General features: G+C 39.4%; 1 protein-coding gene across 1 annotated transcript in view; it reads left to right on the top strand.

Moving 5' to 3' along the window:
- The window catches only part of LOC140197991 (glypican-6-like), a 797317-nt gene extending 774154 nt beyond the window's left edge, over positions 1 to 23163 (top strand). The window contains exons 7-9 of the mRNA XM_072258749.1: positions 12094 to 12230; positions 14224 to 14399; positions 18372 to 23163. Of these exons, the coding sequence (XP_072114850.1) occupies positions 12094 to 12230; positions 14224 to 14399; positions 18372 to 18574 (516 nt within the window). The 3' untranslated portion in view covers positions 18575 to 23163. The remainder of the gene's footprint in view (positions 1 to 12093; positions 12231 to 14223; positions 14400 to 18371) is intronic.
- The last annotated feature ends 632 nt before the right edge of the window (positions 23164 to 23795 follow it).

Genomic DNA, 23795 nt, shown 5'->3' with positions numbered 1-23795 from the left:
GCTTTAATACTTTGTTTTTTGATTATTATTGATATATTGTTCAGCCTGGTTGATAGTTTTTACTTTATATATGGATATGTTATCTTGATTATTTTGATTTTTTTTTCTGTTGTTGATTTTCAATAATAATTAATACAAAGATTTAAAAAAAAAGAACTGGAAACTGAATAGAAAGCTGAAGTCATCAAAGTCTTTATATTGAATTGAATTGACTTTATTTCTTACATCCTTCACACACGTGAGGAGTAAAAATCTTTATGTTACGTCTCCCTCTAAATGTGCCATGTGCAATCATAGTAATTTATAATAATTTATAATAAATAGAACAGTCAATGTAATATAGAGTACACTCAAATCAGCGTGAGTTCATCGGTCTGATGGCCTGGTGGAAGAAGCTGTCCCGGAGCCTGTTGGTCCTGGCTTTTATGCTGTGGTACCACTTCCCGGATGGTAGCAGCTGGAATAGATTGTGGTTGGCTTGACTTCAGTCCCCAATGATCCTACTGGCTCTTTTTACACACCTGTCCTTGTAAATGTCCTGAATCATGGGAAGTTCACAACTACAGATGTGCTGGGCTGTCCACACCACTTTCTGCAGAGTCCTGTGATTAAAGGAGATACATTTCCCATACCAGGCAATGATGCAACCAGTCTGGATGCTCTCTATTGTGTCCCCATAGAAAGTTCTCAGGATTTGGGGGCCCATACCAAACTTCCTCAACTGTCTGAGGTGAAAGAGGCTGTTGTGCCTTTTTCATATGTGTACAGATCACATGAGGTCCTCGGTGATGTCTATGCTGAGGAACTTGCAGCTGTTCACCCTCTCAACCCCAGATCCACTGATATCAATAGGGGTTAGCCCGTCTCCATTCCTCCTGTAGTCCATAACTAGCTCCTTTGTTTTTGCAACATTGAGGGAGGGGTTTTTTTCTTGACACTACTGTGTCAGAGAGATGACTTCTTCCCTGTAGGTTACCTCGTTATTGTTTGAGATAAGGCCAATCAATGTAGTGTCATCGGCAAATTTAATTAGCAGATTAGAGCTGTTAGTGGCGATACCGTCATGGGTATACAGGGAGTAAAGGATGGGACTCAGTACGCAGCCCTGAGGGGCTCCTGTATTGAGAGTCAGAGGTTGGAGGTGAGGGACCCCACTCTTACAACCTGCCGGCAATCTGACAAGAAGTCCAGTATCCAGCTGTACAAGGCAGGGTCAAGGCCAAGTTCCCTGAGCTTCTTGTCGAGCCTGGATAGAACTATGGTGTTGAATGCTGAACTGTGGTCCAAGAACAGCATTCTCACATAAGCATCCTTCTTCTCCCGATGTGTAAGGACGGTGTGTAGAGCAGTGGGTATTGTGTCATCTGTCGATCGGTTTTGTCAGTAGGTGGATAGTAGGGGGTTCAGTGTGGGTGGTAGCAAGCTGCAGATGTAGTCCTTGACCAGCCTCTCAAAGGATTTGCTTATTATTGAGGTGAGTGCAACAGGACGCCAGTCGTTCAGGCATGTTAAGTTGGTCTTTTTTGGTACAGGACAATGGTGGATAATTTATATATTTTATTTAGACATACAACACGATAACAGGCCCTTCCGGCACAACGAGCCCGCGCCACCAAAATACACCCATGTCTTCTTCGACATTGTTATAAAGATATAATTTATAGAGTAACAATCTTTATAAAGATGTATTAAAATGTTTCCTTAGAGAGATAAATTACTACAGTTACCAAAGCAAATTCGAAGAGAATTACAGCAGTAGGAAGAATGTGAAGTATCATTCAGTTACACTTCAGACAGGTCTTAGCATCTGCTGTATACAACCTGTGAGGCCAGACTGTAATCACAGGGAATCTTTGAGGTTTTCGATTTGCGTCATGGTGAAGGAATGAATCAAATTAGACATGCATTGGATTGCTGTGGCAGATGGAGATTGCAAAACACAATGGGCAGGAATGCATCTTACAAAATTACCAAATCATTTTAATGCAAAATGGTTATTTGAATAATGCATTGCTTGTTGCTGTTAACCTGTATGAAGTCTATTTCAAGATGTTTCATTCTGCTTACAAGTACCCTGTTCCTGGTGTTGCATTAGGCTCTCAGTTTCCATGGCAGTTGTCACATTGTTTTCACTTATTACCCCTTCAGCTTCATGACACACAAGGTAATAATAATTCATGGGTGAAAACATTTCTGGAAAGGTCAAGTTCTTGACAATACAGTACCTGAACTTCCTGATAAACTTGTTCCTCAGTGTTAAATTAATTGACCTTCTCGGAAAATTTACTTCTATAGTGTTCCCTTCAGAAGTCATACCTGCCAATATGTAACCATGCTACTAGTTCATCTACCTTATTCTGTACACTATGTGCATTCAAGTATAACATTCAAATGTAATACTCTTCTAAAGAACGGCAAACTTTGGGGATGGGGAAGGTTAGGCACATGACCAAATCCCTGTTTGAATCTCTGCACTAAGGTTAAGTTAAGGATTTAGCCAGCAATGAAGGAATCCCAATATATGAGGAATTCTCACTACTTCATACATTTTCAGCTGACACACTGTGATATTAGGGGAGTGAAATTACTACAAGTGAAGGTGGTGAAGAAGGCTTTTAGCACACAGACCTTCCTTAGTCAGGGCACTGAATATGGAAGTTGGGAAGCTATGTTGCAGTTGTATAAGACACCAGAGGCCACATTTGGAGTAATGGATTAATTTTTTGTCACTGAGCTGTATAGGAAAGATGGAATTGAACGAGAGAATATGCAGGAGAACTAGAAGGTATGGAGGGCTATGGTCAATGGGAGGCAGCAGTTTAAATGGCTTGGCATGGACTAGATAGGCCAAAAGGCCTGTTTCTGTCCTGCACTTTTCTATGACTATGAAAAATTTACAAAGATGTTGTCTGAACACAGAGGACTATATTTAAGGAAGAGGCTGGGCGGGCTGGGAGCACTGTTCCCTCTAAGGTGTGCATGCACATCTTTTGCTGCCTACACACAAAGGAATTTAAACTGCGCACAAAAGCTTGCCACTCTCTACCTCGTTAGCATGTTAAGTATATTTCACGATCATACACAATCACATTTCCTTTTCCAGTTTCTGATGCGGAAGTTGATGATAGCGTGGAGTTTGCAATGACTTGTGTACAATACAGAACCTGCTGTTACATGCATGTATAGTCGTGATGCAAAAGTTGCTGGAGGATTTGCAAGTGGGAAGAACATAGAAATCTACAGCACATTACAGGCCCTTCAGCCCACAATGTTGTGCCGACCATGTAACCTACTCTAGAAACTGCCTAGAATTTCCCTAGCGCATAGCCCTCTATTTTTCTAAGCTCCGTGTACCTAAGAGGCTCTTAAAAGACCCTATTGTATCTGCTTCCACCACTGCCACCAGCAGTGCATTCCACACACCCACCACTCTGTGTGAAAAATTTAACCCTGACATCACCTCGATACCTGTTTCCAAGCACCTTAAAACTGTGCCCCCTCATGTTAGCCATTTCAGCCCTAGGAAAAGGCCTCTGGCTAGCCACACAATCAATGCCTTTCATCATCTTATACACCTCTGTCAGGTCACTTCTCATTCTCTGTCGCTCCAGGGAGAAAATGCCAAGTTCGCTTGACCAAGAAGTGAAGTGATATTTGGAAACTCAACTTTTTAAATCATCTATTAGCAAGCAAATCACATATGGACAGTGAGCAAAAGCTCTAATGAGAAAATCCTTCATTCCCCGCTATAGGCCTGCTGCATATGTGTGCAGATGAACGAGAGTGAAAACGATCAAACTCAGAGGAGATCAAAGTTCTTATTGACAGTGTTTAGCTAGCTGTTAAAATGAATACCTTTGCATATAAAATTCAGTGTGCACATGTTGTTCTCACTGGGCAGAAAACTGCATAGCACAAGATTTTTGCACACACTGGCCAGTACAAATTAAAGGGAATGTTGGCTATGAGCATAGGAAACTGAGGTCTGTAACATCATGATGGACATCATGGTGAATGTAATCCGTTATTTTTTTCAGGATTGGTTTAAAATGAAATAAAAAAGATTTAATAGGAACAGCAACTTTTTACACAGAGGATGGTATGTATATGGAATCAGCTGTCAGAGGAAGCGGAACAACAACAATGCTTAGGTTTAGAAGGGAATGGGTTAAATGGGGCAATCTTGGATGGGCATCTTGCTTGGCATGGACCAACTGGGTCAAAGGGCATGCTTCCAAACTGTATGACTCTCTGCCTCTAATTACCAGGAGTATTATTAATGTATCTGTGACTTCCCTAGAAACATGGGAAGGTACTTCCTTCTGCCTTCTCTCTCTGTTCTCTTGTTATGATCATGCAGTTTTCAGTCACTTGAGTTATAGCTTTTTAAGTTTAGAAATAATAAAATAACAAGAAATAAAAGTTACCCCCCCCCCCCAGTAGTGGGGATTGAAACAAAAGGGAATTCTGATGCACCAGTGGAGTTGACTGTCTATAGTTGTTTTCCACTTGGCCAATTAACCCAACTCAGCCAAATATCTATTGAACGATACTAACAGGGAATTGTAATATTTGGTAATTTGGCAGTAAGCTGTTTGACCTACAGCAACTATACTGCATTGTTAGTACATGCAAGCCTACTCTGTCTCCTTCAGTGGGCTGTGGGAAAAGAAGTTAAGTCTCTTGCCGGTTATGGTGCCTTCCCGGTTATATAACAATTAGCAGCAAGCTGTGATTGGTGGCAGGGTTCAGCAGATGCAACTGGGCTAATCCTCAATTTAGACAAATGTGAGGGACTGCAAATCTGACCTCCTAGGGCAAAACAATCAGTTGCCCAAGGAGGGCAGATTCATAGTGCCTCACATCTTTCTAAATTGTCCCAGATCTTGGAGAAGGCATAGGATGCAGTTTGAGTGTTTGCCCATTAAGTAGTTGGCTTCAGAAAAAAATGCATTAGTTAAGGTTGGCTGTTCCATGAATAAATAAGAACTGCCTTTTTTAACACTGGTGAAATTTAAAACCTTAACTGTAGATTAATTTAGTGTGCTGCAATACTCCTGATATCATTTAGGGGAGTATGGTACCTGAGGAAAAAAAAGATACAGAAATCTTACCACGTGGGTGCTCAGGCACCCAGAAGTGTGCATCGAATTGCTCTGTTCCAGGTTATCCTGCTTTTCTACAGCACAATAGCATTTTTTTGGAGTTGTGTGAAATAATATGCAAATATGCCATTCGTTTTTCGGTGCATATATTTTATGTCCTAAACCCAGGCAGCACATGGTGAAGAGTAAAGAGAAGAGTGATATGTAGGAATGAGCAGAATGTTTCTGGTGCTCTCTGCAGGTTCCTAACTTTGCATTCAGTGCTTTCTCAGAACAGTGCTGCACTGCCTAGTCACTGATGTTCTGTACAAGCAGACTGATTCTGGTCTTTCATTAAACTGGAGTTTCATTTTAAATTGAATAGCTTTTGATGTACTTAATGCTGCACCCCTAGCATTTTGGGTTTTTTTTACAGTCACACATGTGAAGTTAAGTTCAAAGTCTGGAAAGTTTATTCAGGCATCTGCTGTGATGTTCTCAGTATTTGTTTATTTCCATGGTTTGTCTTCTTGGTTCCTTGTCAGTCTTTGATTATGTATTGTTTTTCATTAGAATCTGTTGTACTTTTCCTGTAAGTCCCTGCCCCTGCAAGAAAATGAATCTCAAGGTAGTATATGGTAACATTTACCTACTTCGATGATAATTTTTCCTTGAACTTTGAACATATCTTTAGATCAATTTACTGGTCAAGAGTTGCAGAATTCCAGCACTTGGTAGATGATCATTAAAAGTGATAATTGGAAAAATACTGCAGTTTGAACTTTAGTCTCCCAGTTGGATGGTTTTAGTCAGGTCAAAACTTACCTTGCAAAATACCTGGATCAAAAAAAAACACATTTTCCATGAATAACTCCACGATGGTTTACTGGAGGTAGATTCTGAAGGTAGGAAACTCACAGGAAATAGGATAATTTAGCTATTATATTAACGCTGCCAACTTTCATTTTTACAGTCATTAGCCAAGCAGCTAAAAGATGCCAATTTAGGAAAATTGGACGTAGGAGTAGGTCTGTCAATCCTAGATAGTGGTAATGCTGCCCCTGCTGCCCCCAACTCAAAGATTTAAATAGCTGCCATTCTCTTTCTCTGCAATCACAGCTCTATGAAGCAGAGAATTACAATGTTTCTTGTCTCTTGGAGAAGAAGTTTCTCTTCATTTCCAATTGAAATGGGTGACCTTCATTCTAAAACTGTATTAAACTGGCATTTTGAGGGCCTTCAGCTAGTATTGTTATTAGTGCCTGAACCCAGGTTGGAGGTAGGTGGAGTCAGGTTTCGGAAAGGTGGTCATTGAGCAATGATTAGAATGTCACTGAGGCAAAAGGAAAAGGAAGTCTGACATCAAAAGATAGCCTGTGGAGAGTCAAAGTTCTGAGGGTGGAAGTATGTCCAGTGTTTGTTTAGGGAAATGGTTAGAAGAGAGATTCATCCAGCAAACCCGTGGGCAATGAGGATACGGCCAGCAGATTAGTGTTAAGCTATTGCTGGGGCAGAAGACGCGAACCTGAGGTACTGGAGAATGGTGTTGAGGCAGTGGTGGTGGCACAAAGAATTTTTAACAAAATAAACTTTATTTATAATAAAAATTACTTACAAGATTCAACCATTCCATGCCTTTTCCTTCTTTGCATACACGGTCAATGCTTTGCATTCTGCTTTAGCACTACTGCCACTCATGGCACTGGGGGCGGGGGGGGCGGAATTGGATGCCTAATGAATTACAGGTGTCCCCCGCTTTTCGAACGTTTGCTTTACAAAACCTCACTGTTACAAAAGACCTACATTAGTACCTTGTTTTCGCTTTCAGGAGGTTTTTTCACGGTTACGGAAAAAAAAAAGCAGCGCACGATAAAAGGCAGCGCGCGCCCCGAGCAACCGCTCCTCCCTGGATTCTTGCCGGCATTGCTTAAACATGAGCCTGGAAGCAGCCATTTGCAAGATGAGTTCTAAGGTATCGGAAAAGCCTGAAAGAACTCGTAAGGGTGTTACACTTAGCGTAAAACTAGACATAATTAAGCGTTTTGAACGTGGTGAATGAAGTAAGGACAACATGAGTTTGGCTTGTGGAAGCTGACGAAGATGATGTTGAAGAGATTTTGGCATCCCATGACCAAGAACTGACATATGACGAGCTGATGCAATTGGAAGAAAAAAGGATAACAATCGAAACCGAATGAGTAATGATAAAGTGCGACGTTAATTTTGAAAGGGTACATCGGTTTAGGAGATATTTGCAGGATGGTTTGAGTCCTTATTAAAGAACTGTGTGATAGAAAAATGTGCGAGGCTCAGCAGTCAAGCAAGCCTTCCACATCAGCCACAGCAGACGACGAACCTCGACCTTCGACATCGAGGCGGGCAGAGATAGTAGAAGATGAGCTGCCTGCTCTAATGGAAACAGATGATGACAAGATGACACCCCAGTGTCCCACCACCACAACCCCCAGGCCATGGACAGATACCTATTCGCGGAGAATGCAATGGTAGCCGGGAGGCACACAGCACATCTTTAAGAAAAAAGCCGAAATAAACATGCTAGTTAATTAGGTGCCGCCCGGCATGTAATTGTCGGCCCAGACCAGAGACGACGCAATCGGAAATCAGCACTGATCTGGGCTGACAATTACATGTCGGGCGGCACCTAATTAATTAGCTTGTTTATTTCGGCTTTTTTCTTAAAGATGTGCTGTGTGCCTCCTGGCTACCGCTGGACCCCTGCGTGCTTCGCGGCAATGTATCGGGTCGGTGGCCTGGAGGGTGGGGGCCATTGCACCACCCAAACTCCGACGGCTCAGTCTAACACACCATCATCAGTGTGCTTGGCGCTGTCTTCCCGATTCCCATAAGTGATACTACACTGTACATACATTATTTCTACTTTATACAGGCTGTGTATTTTTACATGTTATTTGGTATGATTTGGCAGCTTCATAGCTTAAAGGTTACTGGAGAGGGTGTTCTTGCCAACAGCGCTTGCGTGAGATTTTCTGCCGAGAGCGCTTGCGTGACATTTTTGCTACGGAGAACAGTTCAATAATAATTGTGGAAAAGTATTTCTACTTTACATAGGCTGTGTATTTATCATATCATTCCTGCTTTTACTATATGTTACTGTTATTTTAGGTTTTATGTGTTATTTGGCATGATTTGGTAGGTTATTTTTGGGTCTGCAAACGCTCACAAAATTTTCCCATATAAACAAATGGTAATTGCTTCTTTGCTTTACGACATTTCAGTTTACGAACCATTTCATAGGAACGCTCCACCTTTGGATGGCGGGGGAAACCTGTATTAGAAAGCTAAATGAAGATCCTAGGCTAGATTCCACTATGGGGGCATCTTCAGCCAGATCTCCTTTACTTTGCTAGGAACTGACTCTACACCAATCCGTGTGCCCTAGCTCTTCCATTTGACAATGCTTTAGATGTTCATGCAGAGGTTGTGGTCAATTTTCCAAAGTTTTTATTGTGCATTTGAATAGAAAGTTATCACCCTCTGCACTTGAGCCACAGGCAGTCAGCTCACAGGAGGTCGGGTCCATGGGTTAGGTGCTCTTGCAGTGCCAAGCATGTTTTACCTGCTAACCCTACCAGCTGAGCAGTAAAATAAAACCCTGCACCATCTCCTCTCCCTCCACTATTTCAGAATCAGAATCAGGTTTAGTATCACTGACATACGTTGTGAAGTGGTGTTCATGGGATCATCAACTGTTCAGGAATCCGATGGTGGAGGGGAAAAAGTTGTTACTAAAATGTTAAGTGTGCATCTTCAGGCACCTGTGCCTCCTCCCTGATGGTGGTAATGAGAAGGGACCCTGTCCTGGAGGTTGAGGGTCCTTTATGAGGGATGCTGCCTTCTTGAGGTGCCACCTTTTGAAGATGTCTTCGATGGTGGGGAGACTAGTGCCTGTGATGGAACTGGCCGAGTCTACAGCCTTCTGCAGTTTTGTGTCATCCTGTATATTAGCACTTCCAGCCAGACAGAATGTTCTCCATGGCACATCTGTAGAAATTTGACCTTCCCACACCACAGCCCAACATTCTAGTCCAAAAGTACAACGAGGATGTCCCCCTCAAACAAAATATGCTGACGTGCACCACTGGATCAAAGGGAATCCTTTTCACATGTGATTAGGACCTCTTTTCAAAATAAAAGCAGTTAGTCTATGAGTAATGGTTCCAATTAGGTGAGCCCTGCAGTTAAACTTTCTGAGTTGTACAACATCCCTCGTGCTGAGCTCACATCCAGGTTAAGAGGGCGGCGCAGTAGCCTCGTGGTTTGTGCATCTCTTTACAGCGCCAACGATCATGATCAAGGTTCAATTCCCGCCACTGCCTGTAAGGAGTTTGTATGTTCTCCCCATGACTGTGTGGGTTTCCTCTGGGTGCCTCATCTTCCTCTCACATTCCAAATACGTTTGGGTGAGGAAGGGTTAAGGAGTTGTGGACATGCTATATTGGTGCTGGAAGCAATGCAACACCTGTGGGCTGCCCAGCACGATCCTCACTGATTTGATTTGACACAGATGATACATTTCACTATATGTTTCAATGTACATGTGACAAATAAAGCTAATCTCTTATCTTTAAAATCTTTCTTCTTCAAAATGCATCCCTACATGTTCATTTGTTTCATTTCTAAATTCAATGCTAACAAATTTTACGATATATGCCAGTGATGTTCAACCTGATTGTGATTCAGATTCGCTAGGAAGTGACGTATGGCAGCATGACTGGTGTCATTGGTTAAACTGGTAATTGGTTTATTACCATCACATATATTGCAGTGCAGTGAAAAGCTTTGTCTACATTCTGTCCAGACAGATCACTCCATACATAAGTAATTAAGAGAGAAGCAAAGGAAAAACAATAACAGAATAGAGAATACACTGTTACTGATACAGAGAAAATGCAGTGCTTTTGAACCATCTAAATCAATTAGTGATTTTACAGTCTCCTGAAGGATTCGATGAACTGACTCTTGAAAACGCTGGTACAGCCATCAGTGGGCTGACCATCGCTGGGACACACTTCATGCCAGATTAAAGCGTGGAGGCCTGAGAGCAGAAGTCGAGCCAGTGTTTAACCCCACAACTCCGAGCCAGTTAAAGCACTGAGCCAGATTGAAACATTGAGGCCCAGGAGCAGAAAGCAAACCGGTGTTCAGCCCACCTATCCACGGCAGACAAGAACCCCCCCGCCCCAGCTGGGTCCATCCCGTCTGCGTGCATTGTACATGTCTCCCTCTCTTCTTACTACTCCCAATGAGCGGGAGGTGCAGGAGTATTGGGTTCCACGCTGCCACATTCAGAAGCAGGCATCGGGCTCCAGGACTGGCTTTACTTGCCTCTGTACTGAACTGTTCCACAGCCTTCACTCACCTTCACTTTCCTCAGCACTGAACTGTCCCATAGCCTGTGGACTCACTTTCAGGTTCAATATATTATTTGTAAACTTTTTGTATTATTTCTATGATTTGTTCTTTTTTCTGAAATCAGATGTTTGTCAGTCTTTATTGCGTATGGTTTACTCATGGATTCTATTGTGTTCCTATGGTTTGCAAGATTGTCCATGGTTTACCGACGTTGACAATTAATTTACTTTGAACTTTGAGCTAAGATAATGATGGATGGGCAGTGAGATGATAGATCATATCTTGCTGATGATCACCTTGGCCTTTCCTGGAGACCACAGTTGCTTTACTTGGTCCAGTTACTATGCAGCTCTGCGGAGATTGTGTCAGTCACATATTGAATGAAAACCAATCCCTAGGAATGAAAGATCTTTCTCCTTTTCTCTTTCAATTTTTGAAATTATCTGGTATTAGGAAAAATGTGAACACTCAGTTGTTTTAGATAAATTGAAACAATTGGCCATGAAATATCGGCCACCATGTGTGTTCATGAGGCAAGCAGGATTGGTATAGATGGGGATTGTGGTCAGCATGGATACTGGAGTCAGGATTGGTGTAGGTGGTGATTGTGGTCAGCATGGACACTGGGGTCAAGGATTGGTGTAGGTGGTGATTGTGGTCAGCATGGACACTGGGGTCCGGATTGGTGTAGGTGGCGATTGTGGTCAGCATGGACACTGGGGTCCGGATTGGTGTAGGTGGCGATTGTGGCCAGCATGGACACTGGGGTCCGGATTGGTATAGGCGGCGATTGTGGCCAGCATGGACACTGGGGTCCGGATTGGTATAGGCGGCGATCGTGGCCAGCATGGACACTGGGGTCCCGATTGGTATAGGCGGCGATCGTGGCCAGCATGGACACTGGGGTCCGGATTGGTATAGGCGGCGATTGTGGCCAGCATGGACACTGGGGTCAGGATTGGTATAGGCGGCGATCGTGGCCAGCATGGACACTGGGGTCAGGATTGGTATAGGCGGCGATTGTGGCCAGCATGGACACTGGGGTCAGGATTGGTATAGGCGGTGATTGTGGCCAGCATGGACACTGGGGTCAGGATTGATATAGGCGGCGATTGTGGCCAGCATGGACACTGGGGTCAGGATTAGTATAGATGGCGAGTGTGGCCAGCATGGACACTGGGGTCAGGATTAATATAGACAGGTATTGTGGTCAGATAAAGTATTGGGTGTACTGCATTATGAGATAAATGATTGTTTCCCTGAACAATGTTGATTATTCCCTTGTTTGTAAAGGCAGCTGAATCTTTCACTGAATATCATTATTGAGGCCAAATATAGACAGAAAGGTTGAACTACATAAAATTATAGTTTAAAAAAGTTACATGGAAAGGATATTTTAAACATATTTTCCTGCATATCTTTCATATAATTTGAATTAAATAATGTATTACCAAAGGGAATGATTAGCCTTAAGATAAAAAGCAAAGATTATTCAGAGCTTCTATGTGAAAAATGATTGATTTATTGATGGCTGTTGTAACTTTATCTTTAATTTCTTAATTTTCATTTGTTGACAAAGTCGATTAAATTGCCCTTTACTCTTGTTACTTCTAAGGTCACTGACATTAAGGAGAAACTGAAGCTGGCTAAGAAGTTCTGGTCCACACTGCCTTATAACATCTGTAATGATGATAAGGTGACAGCTGGTGTGTCTGATGAAGAAGAATGCTGGAATGGACACACCAAAGGCAGGTGAGATACTGTAGATGACACCTTCCCATCTGATTAGCATTAGGAATCAGCATCTGGCATATGATTCCAGCTATTTCACTCACTGGTGGCCATACTGGGTGTTGGCAGCTGCTGAATATAGCTGGTGTAAAGATGGAGTTGAGAATTGTCAAATGTACAATGTCATCACAATAAATCTTAAATGAGCCAATTAGTTTCACCTTGAAAATGCATGATGATGACAATGTTATTTCAAGATGAATAATTAGATTCAACCCACAACTCAATATTTTGCTAAACTAAGTGGGGAGTTGTACATTATTTTTATTTCAATCACATGTTCCTGTTAGAGTCAAAATAAACTCTAAGTTCATTTGCAATTCACATGAATGTATCACAAAGTGACAACCATTGGTGATACTTGCTCTGCAGGTTTTCACAGAGACTTTTCCAACATTGTCCTGCATTCAGTTGAGACATCAATGTCCCAAGGGTTCAATGGATTCTAACCTGTGTACTCACTTAATTTCCAGTAAAGGCAATAATCAATGTTTAGTGCATCTCATCTTCAGTATAATGAATCCTCTGCCCTCACAGCCTTCCTCCTGATTTTAGCCTTTTTGCCAAACCTGACAGATTTTATGGGTTTGCAGAGTTTCACCTTGTCAATTTATATCCTGTCTTTCAAAAAGTACCTTAATCCTAAATTTGAACAAAATCTACAAACTCTGATTAAAGAAACAATGAACAAAAGGCTTCCAGATTGACTCAGAATATAAATGAGCAATGTGCTACTGACCACATATTATAGCAGGTCTTTCTGGTGTCATCAAAATCAGAGGTAAGGACAGTAAGCTCCACCTCCACTTTTTGGAAGATATTATTGGAGAAGCCACCTACTGAACAGCAGTTGTCTGTGGAGGTTACACTGGGATTAAATTTTAATTTTTGGGCATCAGATCTTGGGATCAAATTTGAAGCATACACCATAATTAGTATTAATGGTCTTCTGCTTCAAATTAACATTATGATGTAAATCTGCAGTGTTTATGCACCACTATGAATCAGACTCATCATGTACTTTCAGTTTCTATCTGAAGATGGGTTACATTCCATTTCAAATTTAGAGTTTCAAATCTATGTGATCAAAACAGGCCAGCTTTGTGATGGCACTGAGGGAGGAGTTTAAGCTCAGGCTTTTCCAGATATTAATAAATGTAAACCTGTTGTGTCTAGGTAATTTTTGATGTGATTGAATTTTAGTTGGTTTATCATTAGTTGCTTCCTTTTATCTTGCAGAGTCACCAGTTTTGTAAAAACAGTTAAAAAGAAATGAGCTGGAGTGAAATATCGGAAGTGATTTTGTGTCATTTGGTTGTTATAAATTGTTCATAATCCACTTCTAAAGGCTCTTCAATTATAATCTTAATGTCCATTGACAAGGTGATGAATGTAGATGTGAATAGTATTTGCTGTTTCTTTTCTATTTTATGGAGTATTTAAATGTGTTAATTTAAATTTATTTAAATATACTATTTTAGCAAAAAAATTGAGGTGTAAATTTTCAGAAGGCAATACCATTTTCTTTTACATAATGGGTCTATTGAAAAGGAATTGCAGATGTGCATCATTGTAACATAATTGGTTTAAGTAAATGATGTATGAAATACTTTGTTATACATCTCCAAATTGCAATATTCAATCTAAATTTTCTGATAACCAGAGAGAGGTAGAAATTTATTTGATAAAATCTCTACATATTTTATGATTTGACTTTTACAGAGAGTAAGCTGTAATTTTAATTTAAATAAGATTATGCTGTTAGATTACTGGTTTCTTTCTTTGCTATACACAAATGAAGACCTTTTATTTGTGTATGCTATTTACAGAAGAGCATTTAAATGTTATTTTCATTATAAAATCAGGTAATCGGCTTTGGAGTAAATGTGTCATATCAATCAATCGCAGTGCTCTGTAATCCCAAGTTATATATTGCAATAATTCAAATCTGCAGGTACTTGCCTGAAATAATGAATGACGGTCTAACTAATCAGATTAACAACCCAGAAGTAGAAGTGGACATCACTAGACCAGACACAATGATTCGTCAGCAAATCATGGCACTTCGAGTGATGACAAACAAACTGAAAAATGCCTATAATGGCAATGATGTAAACTTCCAAGATTCAAGTAAGCACAATCTTCAATCATAGATAAGAGTAAATGGGAGGATCTATTTCTACTGGTCAAAATTTGTTCATCTCTTGGGTTCCAAAAACACTGTAATGCACATGTCAAATCGATAGCCATAGTCACAACTTCTGAATTGGGCTGCAGGTCATGAAGACAGCCTGTTGAGATCAGGTGTTGTTACTTTCATTATACACCCATGTCTTAATCAATGCCTTTTTAAAACAGCATTTATGTTCTGTGGGGATCTGAATCTGAGAGACCGAGGAATGGCTTGAGGTGGGTGGGATTTTTAGCAAGTAATTCTCTCAGTGTTTACTGAGGAAAAAAATGATAATTGCTCAAAAGGCAAGAGAAACAAGTAAGGAGATGTTTTGGAGAATATTCATATTACCAGGGCAGAGGTATCTGAAGCATTATAGAGTATTAAGGTGAATTAATCCCCATGGCTTGACCAAATGCATCCTTGGACTTTGTGGGAGGCGAGAGGAGAAAGAGGGGAGGCCCATGGGGAAATGTTTGCTTCATAATTATCCACTGATGAAGTTCCCAAAGACCAGAAAGTGTCTAATGTAGATCTGTTAAGAAGTGTAATAAAGACAATCTGGAGAACTTAGGCTATTCAGCCTGACATCAGTAGTGAGAAAGTTTTTTCAGCGAGTTCTGAGGGATCTACCAGCACTTGGAAAGACAGAATATAATTAGGAGGAGACACCATGGCTTTGTGCAGTGAAGTTGTGCATAATGAACCTTTTAGAATTTTTTGAAGAGGTAACAAAAATGGTAGATGAGGGTAGGGCAGTGAATGTTGTCTATTTGGACTCTGATAAGCTCCCACATAAAAGACTGGCCTGAAAGTTTATGTCCCATGAAATCCAGGGAGAGCTAGGTGGATTCAAAATTGGCTCAGAGATAGGAAGCAGAGGGTGGTGGTTAAAGGTTGTTGCTGGGAATGGAGGTCAGTGAAATGTGGTGTGCTGCACGGGTCAGCTGTGGGGAACACTTTTTATTCATTATTTATATAGATTACTTGGATGCACATGCACAAGGCTAGATAGGTGCTGTTGTTAGTGAAGAAGGGGGTCTTGATCAGTTAGGAAAGTGGGTCAACAAGTGGGCAATGGATTTCAATACAGATAAGCATGAGGTGATGCAACTTGGATAGTCAGACAAGCAAAGGACTTTTACTGTGAATGGTAGGGGTTGTACTAGAATAGAGGGATCCAGGTGTACAAATGCATAGTTTGTTGAAAGTGGTGCCACAGATGGATAGGGTGATGAAAAAGGCATTTAGCACGTTGGCTTTCATCAGTCAGAGCACTGAGCACGTGTTGGATAATTTACTGCAGCTGCACAAGTCATAGGTGAGGACCCCAATTGGAGTGCTGTATATAGTTTTACTCACCCTGTGTTAGGAAAGACATGGTTAAACAAGTGCAGAAGAGACTTGTAAGAATGTTGCCAAGACTAGAGTGTCTGATTTATAGGGAGAGGTAGATCAAGCTGGGTCTTCATTCCTTGAAACTCTGGATAATGAGGGGCAACCTTATTGAGGTTTATAAAATCATGAAGGCATAGATAAGATGGACGGTAGCAGTCTTTTCTCCAGAGGAGGGGTGTCCAAAACTAGCGGTCAGAGATTTAGTGTAATGGACAAAGATTTGAAAGAGACTTGAGGGGCAATATTTTTATGCAGAGTGAATATACAGAATGATCTGCCAGAGAGAGTGATTAAGGCAAGTACACTAGTATCACTTAAGAGGCACTTGGATAGGTACATGTAGCGTCAGGGCTTTGAAGGATATTGGCCGAACACAGGATATTGGGATTAGATGGGTGGGCACTGTCGTTGGTATGGAGTTGTTGGACCAGGTGGCCTGTATCAGTGCTGTATTGCTACAAGACTCTATGAAAAGAAATGGAAATCAGGATTCACAAGGGAAGTAGGAATTAGAAAATGTGGAACTATGAATAGCAAAATATGCAAAAATAATAACTCTTTGGATCAGAAAACTGTGTGCTAACACAGAGTTTGACCAAGGAAAAATAACAAGCTGAACTGGCCTTCAGTAGGAGGATGGAACTCACTCATTTTATTCCAGTATCTGTAACATTAGTTAGAAGATTTTCCTATTCACAGATCTGACACCTTTCCTAATCTGCCCCATATGTTCATGGCTTTCACCATTTCAGTGATGTAAACCAATTGTTTTATTTGACAAAATGTATTTCAAAATGACAAAAATCACAATTTATGCAAACAGACTGGGCACAATACATAATATATCAATTCCTATTACAACTACTCTCCCACTAAAAAATGAAACAGTGACACATTTAATAATGGGAAAGGTTTGTTATCTGCTGGTCATATTTTTCCAGCATTAGTATGAATAGGTACTTGTTTCCGATGGGCAATGTTCCCTACTATCAGTGAAAGTGGGCAGAATGAATCCTCATCATAATATATTCACATCAAGTGTGAATAACCTTCAGTTCACAAAATAATCTTTTTTAAAGTCTGACTGTAACATACCATTGTCACGATGATGCTTTTTTGAATTGTATGCATCCTTCAGCATGACTTCCTTTTTAAGTAAGAGCAAGTTTTGAACATAAATACAGCTGCAGAAAAAGGTAACTGGGCCAATGTAGAAAAGTGGCCCAGCCTTCAGATAATGAAGCCAGTGTGGAAAAGTGGCCCAGCCTTCAGATACTTTACAAGCTGAGAGCAAACGGTGGAGGTAGTAGCTGTTATTTTCCAAAGGCTTAATGATACCCCAAGACTGAAGAGGGAGGGAAATATTTGGATCGATATTCAAGGAAGAAAGCAGAAAGGGCAATCAGAGAAAACTAATCAGCTCGATTGCAAGATTCATCAAAGATTAATTTATTGTGCACATGGGTGGGGGACGTTGCTGGACAGTATTTACGTTAATTAAAGTTAAGAAGCACAAATCTAGAGTTTCCTAGTCAGATGAGTGTTTCTGCTGTTCATAAGTTTAATATCCTTCACAACATCAAGCTTTCTTGAAGAATTTTACACATCATAAAGTGTTTTTATTGCTGTTGTGCCTTTCACAATACAGCAGCCATTTTATGCATAGCAAGCTCCCATAAACAGTATTCAGATAGTGACCAGGTAACCAAATTTTGTGATATTGGATAAGGAATAAATATTAAACAGGTTACTAAGGATAGCTCTCTTCCTGTACTTCAAAAGAGTGCTTAGGGATCTTTAAATGCATCTGAATGTGTAAATGTAGTTTTGGTTATATCTTCACAAAAAGGCAGCACAATTACCTACTTGCCCTTTCATTAGGAGTGGTCAGAGAGATATGGGCCAAATGTGGGCAAATGGGACTAGCTTGGTGGGCACCATGGTTGGCATGGAGTTGGGCTGAAATGACTGTCTCCATGCTGTATTGCTCTGTGACTCTTCTAATTATCCTCCCTCAGGACTGCCATGCAATGTTAACCTTGATGTTATGCTCAAGTATTAGTAAGAGGGCAGAATCTCACAACCCTTTGATTTGGAGATGAGCCGTGATTGATACTGCTACAATATTACACATTCATACTGTATGATTTAATTAGTTAATGTCCATCACCAGTATTAAAATCAGACTGAAGATCTGTTCTCCAGTTTGGTATGCTATTAGAGTTCTGGGAGTTGTTTGGGAGTATTGAAATAAGGAAGGGGGTAAAACCATGACACTCCTTCTATAAAAGGAAAGATCATACTTTGTTAATTTAAAAAACCTCTCTCTAATTTTACAAGCCCATATTCTGGCCCCAGTCCAAACTGCCATTGCTATTGTGATCAAGTGTTCTGATGTTTTTTATTCTTAGTAGCTGGCATTAATGACTATCATCAGAACAGCAAAAGTTCCAAAGACTTTCAGGCCAAGCTTTATAGGAGGTTATTCAGCTTAAATATTTAATTTTCACTGGAAACATTTTTCTTTTCAGTTGACGAGGCAAGTGGCTCAGGCAGTGGTAGTGGCTGCACTGATGAAATGTGTCCTCCAGAATTTGACTTTTCAACCACTGAGGCTCCACCAGGGCCAAAGAAGATTGAGCCATCAGGTTCCGCAGCAGTCAGACCCTGCCTGCATTGGCTGTCCACACTTGTCATCTTTCTACTCCTGGTACTACAAAGACAGTGGAGATAATCGGTGACATGCAATAGAGACACTAAAGAACAAACACCATTTTACTTTTGGATATATCATCAAACACACAGCTCCATCTTGGAATGGTACCAGTTTTAAAGCAGAAAGAGACACTGCAGCCTGTTGCCATTTTATCCAAAGACCACCAGGTGCCATTCAGGTACAGTCTACAAGTGCAAGACTCAGACCTCACAGAGAAAGAAAAAAAAAACACCCTGAAAGTTACTTGCCTGCAGTTGGGACTGTTTCCGGATTCATCATCCTTTCTGCTTATTTTATGCACCGAACAAAAATGAGATTCAATGAAAACTTTTGATTTGTACACTAAGTAAGATTTTAAATCTAAGTTTTACTTTTACAGTTACCACAAAGTGAAAAGAATGCTGCAAAATGGTGTATCTATTGTATCGCTACAGTGACATCGATGTACAATGAAATTCAGTTACAGCAGTAGTTATATGATTCAAGAAGGCTGGTAGTTTAATAGCACAGTTTGCCTCATCCATCCGACAACTTTATTCAGGTTGTCTTTTAGAAAATAAGAAAAATGTTTTGTGGGCAGGTGCATTTAAAACTAGCTATAAAATGGAAATATTGGAGTATTATAGAGCCTAGAGAACAAGTGACTATACAAGTATTTGAAAACTACATGATTTCTGGTAGACACTGATGGAATTTATTAATATACAAATAATTAAAAAAATGAGTCATTTTGCCAATCACAGCAGAAGAAAGATCCAGGAAGATTGAGCTCTGACCTTCATGTTGAAGTATATGATTAGCTTCCCTTTCCTGGATTTTTGCTGCTGATTTTGATTGAGTGATACTAGTGCGCCTGATTTTCCCTAACGCTTCTCCACTTGTTTGTTGCTTTGCTCCTCTGCAAAGTGGTACTGCAAGCCATCTGAAAATCTCCAAAAAGTGAAATTCTTATTTTATTTTCAAATTTTCATCCTAGCACTAGTCATCGGTTGCTACATTAAAATACAGATAACTTGAGGTATTAGCTCAGGGTTTAAATGTAATTACATTACCTGCATGTTATTGTATCTCCAATGCTCAGCACAATTTTAGTCCTGGAACATTCACACTGTTGAAACACCAGTATTTAATGCAATTGGTCAATGTCTGCATCACTTACAACTAGAGAGATTGTCTGACATGTGTATGGGTTTTTCTCTCTGATACATTCTGTGACAGAGGTACAGTAAATCTGTAATAGTGATACAGAGCTTCTGTTCCTGACAAAGAGTCTAGGGGAAAATCCTAGAGTTTTGTAGTCACAACATGTACCATTAAAGACAAAATAAAAATCCATGCCCTTCAGCACTTTGAACACATTATGGGGCTTTCAAGATGTGTACATGTTCCTGATATGATGTTGATAACATAGCTTTGAACTATGGGAAAATGTGCTGAACCAAAGATTATTTCGAATGTCAGATTATTTGAACGTAACTGCATCCTTCATACTCCAAACAATTACATCAAAGATGAAATGGTGCAATTAAGTGTTATTTTTGTGAGTAAACTATGATCTTAAATTGTTTAATGTTTTTTATGCTGAACACATCTAGAGTCATTCTCCTCGAAAAATTTTGAACAACTTCTTGTGTTCTGATCATTTTATTGTGCTAGAGAATTAAAGAACAAAACAGAACAGGGGGACACTGGCTCATTGTACCTGTGCCATATCTTGAAAGCTTTCCGTTATTTCCACTCCTTTGTCTTTACAAATAGTTCTGCAGATTTTTTTTCCAAGCAGAATTCCTTCCAATAATTACTATTGACATTACTTTCACCACCCATTTAGACAGTCCAATCGAGTCAATAGAACAAACTTGCATTAGTATTGTGAAATCTTTGTTCCCTAGATAGTGACTCTCCTGTAAGTAGCAAGGGTAAATAAGAATTACATTGAAGTTAATGGAATCAAATTCCAAAAGCAGGAATACCATATATAACCTACTGTAACATGAATAATATGAGCAGACAATTCATTTAGCACATGGGACCAGGGGTAACTTTCTACCCTCGTTTTGTCATATTTAGTCTGTCAGAATATCTCACAATATCAATTTATTTTATTTAGTGTTTTTATTTCAGCCAAAGAGCTAACTGATTTAAACTTTGTGATGCAAATATTGCTTCTGTTCAGAAATATTAAAAGATTCTGCTGGCTAAAATACTCAAATGCTGTCAATCACTCTTGCAGTTTAAATACAAATGGCAAAATAATTAATGAATATAACCATGGGTGGATAAGGCTCAGAACATAATTGGTGCTACAGCCAATTACATATCAACTTACTTAGTTCCAAAATTCTATCATTAAAACGTCTGAGGAAAGGGAACAAAGCAGAAGATTCCACAGTAAATCCTGTGAGGCAAATATTTAAGGGTATGAATTTCCTTCTGTGCATTGGATTCAGGACTAGAATAGGATTTATTTAAAACATTTGAATTCCACAGTTGACAAGTATTTGCTTAATAGTCTGATGTAGACATGCAGTTTTCTTTTAATTTCAAAGGGTGGGTGAAAAATGGAATTCAAATTGACATTCCAACAAGCTGAAGACGTTCAGTCACAACCAAGGTTATAAAGATTAGTTGCTCCACTGTTATAAAATAATAGTTTGTAGACTTTGGGATAAAGAATTATCCAATCTTTAGCATAGATAACTAGAATGTTAAAAAAACAATTCGAGAAAAAAAATGTCAAATTGTTTCATGAACTGTTTTTCCTGTGCTCTCGGAAGTATAGAAAGCTGGCTAGTCTAAGATGTATTATATAGAATGTAAGGTTAAAAAGTGCTGGGAATGGAAGGTTGTCTGCAATCATTTACACAAAATGTGCAGTATAGGAGTGACTGCTTGTATTCCATCGCTGAAATTAAATTCCATTGTTACAAGCAAATGAGGTCAAAATTCTACACTCTTATAAGAAAATAATGCTGTGGAAATCTTTATGAAATTAAATGAGTTGGATTGCTAATTTATCTGAAAAATGGAATGGAATTATTAAAACAGTGAATTTTTTCTTGTTTCCTGCATTCTCTAGAGATCCATGGGAACATCTGTCCATGATATCTTCATTTAGATTTGGATTTTTAAATACAGTTTTTATATTTTCATGAGCACAGAATACTTTAAATAGTTTTTAGTAACATGCTGATTTGTGATTTGCATGGGACAGAAGTTTGATGACTCCCTTGTTCTTGTGACTATACATGAAACTGCTGGGCACACCTACTTCACTATAATTAATGTACTTTTTTATTTATATTAAGAGCAAATAATTGTTAATGTATCTGTGTATGAATGCAAAAAAAAGATTTTTTCTATAATCTGTAGCAAAGTCAGAATCACAAATTTGAGTATGATTTTGATTTTCAACAAAAAACAATGACACAACAATTTCATCTGTATTCTTTCTATAAAATATTGCTATTTAACATCCAAATTAAAGTTCATCAATAGACCTTCATCCATTTAAAATAAATCAACTGCTTTCTGTTCAGATGTGTGGAATGTCCAAGACTAAGGTGAATATGAGTCTTAATTATCTATTGAAAAATTAGCCTGGTTTTGTAACTTAACATTGAAAAGCGAACGGAAGGACGGATAAAACAAACAGCCCTGTAGGGAATTAATATGCAAGGTGGAACTGCAGCATTTTTACTGTATAAGTTAATACTTAGGTAACATCTGTTTTGAGAATTCATTATCCACACTGGCTATTCATTGTTTATGGTTAAAAGACTATCTAAACATTAATTGTGAAGGATGTGGTCCAGTGTTTCACATAAGGACCATGATGGTAAACATAATTTTCTTCAACTTACCAAGTAATGGAATGCGATGGATTCAGAGGTCACTTGGGTTGAATGGCCTCATGAAGGCTAAGCTATCCTTTGGGATTTATAAAGCTTTCTGCAAGAATAAAATTCTGTTTTGAGACACCAAAGCCTTTGAAGCTTCATCCTACAATATTATCAGGCTCTGGATATAATGTCAAGTGTGTATGTCTTTACTCTCTATGCAGGTAGTGGTATAGTCTGAGAACATAGTGCAATTTTTAGTTATTTCACATTGTCATTAGCGGTGAAATACCTCTCTTCACTTTTCTCATTGATAAAGCCGATATGAGTAGGAAGCTCTTTTCAGTGCATTTTACTCAAATCAGCTTTTTCACTGATTTTGTTTTTAACCAATAAAGTTCTGCCATATTACTAAGTGCAAATGTTTGACATAAACCTACTTGTAATCTCCATTTGGTCACATATTAGCCTTAATTTTCTAAATACTTCCTTGAACACTCAGGAAGAATGATATTTATCAAGATCTGTAATATTTCTAAAATTAAAGTTTAATATGCATTGTATTATGTCATCAACGCCGAATCATGATGCAGAAACTAGATCGTATGATCTAAAGTTATTTTATGATGGTGAGTGAACAGCCTTAGGTTGATGATTTTGTTTATTTGTTTACAGTGCACAAACTGTCATATGACCATGTAACATTATGTGATATGATATGTTATTTTCTGGTATCAAATAGTCAAATAAAGGTTCCTATCATTTCAATTTGTGTTGTCAGTAGATGTGCAATTTTATTTTGCAGCAGTGTTTAAGCTTTCTGTATATGTTATAGGGAGTGAAGAATGACAGGCAGCTCCCTGGACTTCATTATCAATAACATTGAAACCATCCATGCAGCTATTTCCTTCCAACCTCTGTTACCTGCACACTCATCTTTCATCTAGTTTACATTTTAGATGATGAGAACACTCAGTCCTCTTTTATCGTCATTTAGAAATGCATACATGCATTAAGAAATGATACAGTGTTTCTCCGGAGTGATATCACAGTAAACAGGACAAAGTTGAAAAGTTTCATTCACATCTTAAGTTTATTTCATTATAGAAAGACACCTCCTCCTCTTTTGACCCCATTTCCAACTGCAGGTAAGTCATTGATTTTATTGGAGCGTAGGACAGGTTCAAAAGGTTAAATGGGTTCCTACTGACCTTAATCTTCCTCACTACCTGCAAGTGCACATGGTTCCCCCTTACTTACTGTGCTCTTCTGAGTTTATCATCATAACTTCCACATCATATGACTCATTGAAACCCCGCTGGTTTCCTTGGCTGAGAAGACACACTCCAGTCCTGCCAAACCCGTGAGATGGTGACGACTCTCCCATCCCAAACCCCGGT

This window comes from Mobula birostris, chromosome 5 (assembly GCF_030028105.1).
Source record: "Mobula birostris isolate sMobBir1 chromosome 5, sMobBir1.hap1, whole genome shotgun sequence".
Classification (NCBI taxonomy): Eukaryota; Metazoa; Chordata; class Chondrichthyes; order Myliobatiformes; family Myliobatidae; genus Mobula; species Mobula birostris.
This window is presented reverse-complemented; position numbering and strand designations above follow the sequence as displayed.